At 39.7% G+C, this 7947-nt stretch overlaps 1 protein-coding gene and 1 pseudogene across 1 annotated transcript in view; both read right to left on the bottom strand.

Moving 5' to 3' along the window:
• Positions 1-4033: 4033 nt before the first annotated feature.
• UBA6 (ubiquitin like modifier activating enzyme 6) overlaps positions 4034-7947 on the bottom strand; it is a 79107-nt gene continuing 75193 nt past the window's right edge. The window contains exon 33 of the mRNA XM_018559919.1: positions 4034-4444. Within this exon, the coding sequence (XP_018415421.1) occupies positions 4309-4444 (136 nt within the window). The 3' untranslated portion in view covers positions 4034-4308. The remainder of the gene's footprint in view (positions 4445-7947) is intronic.
• LOC108789815 lies at positions 5386-6874 on the bottom strand (annotated as a pseudogene).

Genomic DNA, 7947 nt, shown 5'->3' with positions numbered 1-7947 from the left:
TCCAGTGACAAGTCAGTCAGGATAGAGAGCATTTATCGCTGAGTGCTTGTAAATAACTGAGGACATAGTATGCTTACTGTGTCCCCAATTATGAATGAACAGGAAGTGCTCTACATATCTTCCTGTTCATTCATGATTGTGGCCATAGTAACTCATACTATCTCCACAGTTTATGAAAAGGAACACTCAGTATAGAGGCCTCCTTGTTCCTTCATAAGGGGCTGCAGAAAAAGATTTAGACCACTGTGTCCTCAATCTTTTTCCATTTCAAAAAGGGAAATAACAGGGGTCTGTTTAGAGCCCTGATATTGCCCCAGAGCCCTCGACAGTAAAGTAAAAAAAATAAGTAAAAATAATTTATTAAAAAAATTTTTTTTTTTTTAAAGTTGGGGAAAAAAAAAAGTTTCATCCCGACAAATGTTTTATTTTCGGTTTTGATCTACAAAATTCTATTTAGGCGCACCTTTAGTATTCACAGCCAAATTGGGATAATACCTTTTTTTTAAAGATTTGTTACGTGCTCCCATTCACACAGCATGAGCTAACATTGACTAGTCGCTGACGGCCACAATTCGCACGTTCAGACCCAGATTTTCGGCTGACAGTCCAGTCTTTAAACACTTTAACAACAGCGGCTCTTGAATATTTAAGGAATTCTGCTGTTTTGCTGATACTCGCTCCATGGCTCCGAGCGCCAACAATCATCCTACGTTCAAAGGCTGTTAAATCGCTTTGTTTACCCGTATCTTCAGAAAAAATCACTTCTACTGTCGTGGTAAACAACCTGCTTCCCTATTTATAATGGTCTGGCCCTCTAGCAACTTCAGCGCAAAATTATAGCTAATTATAGCTAATTTGCCTACAAACATCAGGTGGTCATAATAATCTGGCCACTCAGTGTATGTATGTATGTATGTATGTATGTATGTATGTATGTATGTATGTATGTATATTTGCTTCTTGCAGTTAAAGATGGTTTACTTGGGTTAGTGTTTCTTGGGGTTAGTTGCGTCTTTAGGGTTTTCTATTTGCTTTTCTTTCTTTGTATTGTTTGGAGGGGGCTATAAGGGGTTTGTTCATTATAATTTAAAGTAGATTTGAAAACTACCTGTCCTAATAAAGGGTATAAGAGCCTGGCTTCTCTATTGTATGCTAAATGATAGAAACACAATCCATACATTTCAGTCTTTCTATAAAAGGACAGATCATACAGAAAAAAAAAAACTGGAATCAGCCATTTTACCTGCTGCAACAAAACATTTAAAAAGGTAAGAAATATTTTCCATTATGTTGTGTGAATGGGGACACAACACACAGAGAGGGGTTTCCTCAAATGTGACTGCAAACCTGGAAATACACTTTAAGCTTGCCCCAATCCCCTTCTGCCCCATGAAGCTTACTATTGTTTTTTGAAGCCACCTACTACATGAAAGGTTCAACAGGGAAGCTTGGGTAGTGGGAACGGTGGGGTCTACCTCACCTTTTACAGTACAATGCCAAGATTTGCAATTAGGATTGGCTGCCTAGATCTCTGGATCTACTGACCATTTTGATCTGTAAATCTAAGGATAGTGCTTTTGCATTTTTTCACTGTATACTCAGTTTCAATTTTTTCCAGAATTTTGACAAGGTCTACTTTGAAGGAAACCTATACTGAGGAAGATGATAGCTGTTCTTATTAACTTCTTCATGTGAAAAATGCTTATCTCCTTGGCTCCCATACTAACACCATGCAATCATTACAATGACCTGGAAAATATGCACTCCGTTCTGATTTCATTTGTTGCATGCATATTCCAGGCAATGACTCAAAGTATGGAACCCAGAGACAGCCAAGTAACTAGCATGTGCAAAAGGAGCTCAGCAGTGGAAGTTTCTATATATCTCTTGATTAAAATGTGCTTAATAACATCATAACCAAATGAGATCTCATTTGGTTATGATGTAAGAGCTGTCCATCATTAAAATATCTGCACTTAGGAGGCTACCACAATATCTGACTACAACATTTTACTGCAAGCCATGCAGAGTGAATAGCCCATTCCCCTTTCTACAGAGAAAATGGAATGATTGAGACTAGGTTGCAGACATTAAAAAAAAAAAATCATAAAAATGCTCTGCAAGTGGTTAGGAACATATCTAATGGTTACGTGTAATCCTTTATACCATAATAAATAATATATTGCATTTCTCACACAACAATCTATGCATAGAACAAAAACCATGAAGAAATGTACATTTTGTTTAAAATGACTCTTCCATTCAAAAAACATTTTCTTATGGGAGAGATCACAAGCTATATTTCTATGGGTCCTGAAATAGGCTAACCAGAGGTTGCCTGCAGTACCTACATCATCTCTACAATAAAAACTTTATCAGGAGAAAAAAAAATTGCATGCTCAACGCGCCCACTCCCCAATCTTGTACTAGATAGGCACCTCTGATGCCTATATGGACCTTATTACCACCCCCTTGTGGCTCAGATTCCTGCTATTGTTCTGTAAGAAGTAACATAGTACTTCTAGGTACAGTATGTAGAAGCATGCACTGCTTCAAAATGCCTGGTGATTAGCTGCTCAGGACCCAGCACAGTCAGATAAGGGAGAGGGAGTGTGCCAGTGAATATGCATTTATCAAATAAAGTAGGCATTGTTGAACCCTGCCAGTGACTTTGCAGGGGGGGGTGATGAGCAGGAGAGCAGAGGTAAGTGCAGGAACCAAAGAATGCCCAGCTCAGCGTTGCAAAATAAAATGGTGGAGTCCCCTTCCCCCGCCAACATGTTTAAAGCAGACACCTAAGTGACAATTAAACTCCATCAGAACAATTAAAAGAAGAACGACTTGTTGTAAACAATGCTGTTCTGCTGTTCTGGGTTCTCACGGTGGCTGGTAATGTGGTCATATACATAAGTGCTTGGTGATATAAACTGAGCCGTTCATATCAGAGTTCAGGTTGTTTCGGAGTCAACATCAGTTCCCTAACCATTTTTAAATTGAGACCATGCGATTGGCCATGTAAGAGCTTAGCTAAAAATTTCCTGTAGGACATGTACATATCCCCTATTTGAAAGTAATTACAACAAGGTTCAAGCTAGCCAGCCTTGCACGAGTGTTGTATTTTCACTAAAGATTTCCTTTAACTCCTGTAAAGCACCTGAAGCATCTACATATACATCTATAAATACTGTATACTGATAGAATATTCGTCTTTTGTGCAATCTATGCTGCAATTTAGGTTTACTGGCTCATGGAAGAAAAAATAAAAAAATAAAGAAGAGTGAGGCTTTAAAAGAAGCTCAGCCAAGACAAGACTTGGACTGACCACAAAAAGAAGTTTGACATTTTGATTGAAATGATTACTGTTTGTACCAATGCTGACCAACTCAGAACAAAGACCTAACAGATCAACAAAGCTGTAGGCAGCAAAGGCTTTTGGGCTGAAGCAGCACAGCTCCCATCATATTTGATCATCCAGCTGAAGGTGTAACATATTCCGACACTATGTGGATACCCTCCTTGGCTGATGACCTTCTACTACAAAGAAGTGAATGTGATCTACGGAAATAGATGTTGTACAGAAACCAGTGAAGCATTTACCCAAAACACTGATAAAACTAGAGAAAAGAGTGCATGTTATGCATGAACATACTGAACGGTCAGACTTACAGACCTACATTACACCACTTGCTCACATCTTAAGATACTAAGGCATTTTATAGATCAGTAACTTAGAATAACCCTTATAACATACAGCAGAGGTTACATTATCTCACCTACACTGTGTTTCCTGGATGAAAAAAGGTAGCAATATCAAAATAAGAGGGGCTTACATTTCAGGAAACAGAGTATATATGAAATAGATACACATTAGTTACACACATACATACAAAGCAGAGAGCTCTCGTGTGTGCATACTCAGATACACCGACTGCAAGGCACACAGACTTATTAGTACTTGGATATACACACAATATTCTTCCACTTATCATTGCAGGAAAGGAGGTACAATAAGGTGAACTTGAAAATAGTCTTCTTGGTCCTCCATTTTTTTTTTATTATTCATTTATCTCTTTTTTTTTTTGGGTTATAGCATGGAGTATTGCATCCAAACAATTGTGTATTCCAGTCCACCGGTAACAAAGAAAAAAAAGTACAAGAAAGTATGAGGGAGACACTAGATATATGCAGTCTTTGTTATGCAAAATATTAGTGCAAATCACTACTTCCACTTGTTTCTCTTCATTAAGGCTTCACCTAGATGTGACAAGTAGTACCAACACATTGAAGATAACACCCGCACTTGTGCCATTAATTGCTCTCTTGGCTAAAGTAGTATCTAACAGGAGGCCCGGGTAAATCCTCATCTTCATTTGATTCTGGGGCAAAAGACACAGTCAGGTCGACGTATTTTTTAGCGGCTCCTGGTTTCACAAGCTTGTGCATTCTAGACAGGGAATAAAAGAAGAAAAAAGCTGAATTTATAGATAAAGGTGAATTCCAGGAAAACAGTTTATTCAGATGTCACCTGCAAGTGAAATATCATTTTGCCATAAGATGCGATAGCTCACCTCGAGATCCATTGAGGGAGATTTATCAAATCTGGAGCAGCTGTGCATGGCAACCAATCAGCCTCTATTTCATTTTCAAATCTTAACTGAACAAAATGAAGAGAGCAGCTGATTGGTTGCCATGGGCAACTGCTCCAGTTTTGGTAACTCTCCCCCATTGTATTGCAATAGTCTCAGTACAGCTTGCCAAGTAATAAAAGTGACAGTCTGTCCTTCTGTTTACAAGGGTGCTGAGGGAGGTGTGGATGCTTGGATGTCGCTTCAAAGACCCAAACTTCTACTGAGAAAATATGGCGGATGCCATTGCTGAACTGTCTTTATATAAATGCAATATGCCTGGCTTTTGTGCCGATCCAAACATCTGACCCAGGGCACATGAAGACCAAATGTTTTTGGTCTCTCCTCAGACTTCACTAGCTCTACAATTGTTCTAGGTCAAGGACTCGGGAAATATTGAAAGCACACCGACAGCCAAACAACTAGCATTTTCAGAGGAAGGTGAGCAATGACAGATAAACGATCTCTCCCAGGACTAGTTTAAGGCACTCCAATTTTGAAAACATTTTTTAAAGAGGCTGTCGATTTAAAATGTTAATGTGTCCATCCCCTTTCTGGCTGCTACGGATTCAAAAGAACAATTTAATTGTCTGCCTCGTGAGGCAATGGCTGGCCATGGTGAACAAAGACCATTAAAACTGAAATGGAATCTACTTCTATTTCTCCTTCCCTAGCTCTGCCCTCCCTCCTCAACATGCTAATAAAATGTTTTCAATAACATTTTTTTGGAATGGAACAGTTTTTGTTTTTATTGATAAAGTTACGCCTGCATCATCTCAATGGTTTCCTCCTTGCATTTGCTCTTCTGCTTGCCAACTTGGCATTGCATTCCAAAATCTTCTTAAGATCCTTGTCGAGCTTTAGCCTGGTGATCACTGGAGTGGATACTGACAGTGACATAGGCATGTTGGCTTCTCCCGCTGCACATGTTCAAAATAGAGGACATATTTTTTCCTGAACACCTGGACAACCTTGCCAATTTGCTGACCTTTGGTGTCCAAGAACAACCTGTACTTCATCATGCTTGCACATGGGCATAGAGCAGACATCGCACTTTTGTCTCAACTTCTTGGAGAAGGGAGAGGACAATCTTTCTACGAACATGTGAGGAGGCACTGAAGAGCCTCTTGTGGTTCTTGCTTCGGTCAGAGTTTAACAACTGGACTAAAATTTATGTTGCTGAGCCACACAGTCCACTATGGTTGTCGCAAAAGAGGAAAATGTTTCCATTGCATACTATATTTTATACCCATTGCCATAATCACTGGGTCTCTAATCCACCTGCAATGCATAGTAAAGCACAACATTGATGGGAGAGGTTGGCAGGGTGTTGTACATACAGTGGATATAAAAAATCTACACACCCCTGTAAAAATTCCAGGCTTTTGAGATGTAAAAACAAAAAAACAAAAACAAGATAAACCACTTCAGTATTTTCCCACCTATAATGTAACCTATTATGTGTGCAATTCAATTAAAAAGCAAGCTGAAATTGTGGGGAAAAACCAAAACAAATACATTATAAAAAAATATAGCTGCATAAGTATTCATATTCATCCCTTATAATTAGGCATGTGGCTGTGTTCAGATTAGCCAATCACATTCAAACTAATGTTAAATAGTAGTCAGTAGATGTCTGCCATCAATTAAAGTGACTCTGACTAAGCCCACATAAAGATCAGCTGTTCTAGTCAGATTTTTCTGACATACAGTATACACAGTTGCCTCTTCAGCAAAAGCCATGGTCTGGAAAAGAGCTTACAAAAGCATCAAAGGGATCTCATTGTGGAAGGTTTCAGTCAGGAGAAGAGCCAAGCAAATACCGGCGCCGCAGGTTACGAGAGGATAGCCAATTAGGACGTTTTTAGTGGAAACACAGATGGGGCAGCTCCCACCGGTCAAAATGACCTCCGATCTGGGAAATACAAAGAAAAACAGAGCGCCTCCATCGTGTAAAAGATCATTTATTCAAACGGCAACACAGCTGAAAATGTACTCACAAGAAGGGACGATCGATACAAGCATGTAAGATGATGCAAAGGGAATCACTGGCAGTGGGAGTCTCACAGAATGAAACCGGTCAAATATCCTCTGCCCCTGTGAGTTCGAACGGTCTACGCGTTTCAGGGGCACGCCCCCTTCATCAGAACCTGATTTGACCGGTTTCATTCTGTGAGACTCCCACTGCCAGTGATTCCCTTTGCATCATCTTACATGCTTGTATCGATCGTCCCTTCTTGTGAGTACATTTTCAGCTGTGTTGCCGTTTGAATAAATGATCTTTTACACGATGGAGGCGCTCTGTTTTTCTTTGTATTAGTCAGGAGAAGAGTTCAAAAATTATTCCAAGGCATTAGATATACAATAGAACACACTGAAGACGGTCATCAACAAGTGGAGAAAATATGGCACAACACTGTGACATTACTAAGAACTGGACGTTCCTCAAAATCTATGAAAAACTGGTCTGGGAGGCTGCCTTCAGCAACATTAAAGGAGATGCAGTAATTTCTGGCAAGTACTGATTGTGTACTACACGTGACAATAATCTCCCGTGTTCTTCATATCTCTGGGCTGTGGGGTAGGGTGGCAAGAGGAAAGCCTTTTCTTATCAAGAAAAACATCCAAGCCCGGCTACATTTTGCAAAAACCTACATCAAGTCTGACAAATGCATATGGAAAAATGTGTTATGGTCTGATGAGTCCAAGATTGAACTTTTTGGCCACAATTCCAAAAAGTCTGTTTGGTGCAAAAACAACACCGCACATCACCAAAAGAAGACCATATCCACAGTGAAGCTTGGTTGTGGCAGCAATGTGCCTTGGTTCTGTTTTTCTTCAGCTGGAACCAGGGTTTCAGTCAAGGTGGAGGGAGTTTTGAGCTGTTGCAAATGTCAGTCAATTCTGCCACAAAACCTTCAGGCCTAAACTAAAAAGCTGAAGATGAATTTCACCTTTCAGTGTGACAACAACCCAAAGCATACCTTAAAATCAACAAAAGAATGAGTTTCCCAGAAGAAGGTCAAAGTTTTGGAATAACCAAGCCAGAGCCCGAACCTGAATCCAGCTGAAAATCAGTGGGGTGACCTGAAGTGGGCTGTGTGCAGGGAATGCCCTTGCAATCTGACAGATTAACAGTGCTTCTGCAAGAAAGAGTGTCCTACCCCTAAGACTGAATGTTTTCATAAAATCAAAAAGGTGCTTGAACAAAGTAATGGTACTAAAGGGTGTGCAGATTTATCTAACCACGTTATTGTACGTTTTTTACGTTTATTGTTTTTCCCCTTTGAAAAATTCAGTTTGTTTTTAATTGAATTGCACA

This window comes from Nanorana parkeri, unplaced genomic scaffold, assembly GCF_000935625.1.
Source record: "Nanorana parkeri isolate BGI_ZX_2015 unplaced genomic scaffold, ASM93562v1 scaffold421, whole genome shotgun sequence".
NCBI lineage: Eukaryota > Metazoa > Chordata > Amphibia > Anura > Dicroglossidae > Nanorana > Nanorana parkeri.
The sequence above is the reverse complement of the archived record's forward strand: the minus strand, read 5'-3'. Positions and strand labels throughout refer to the sequence as shown.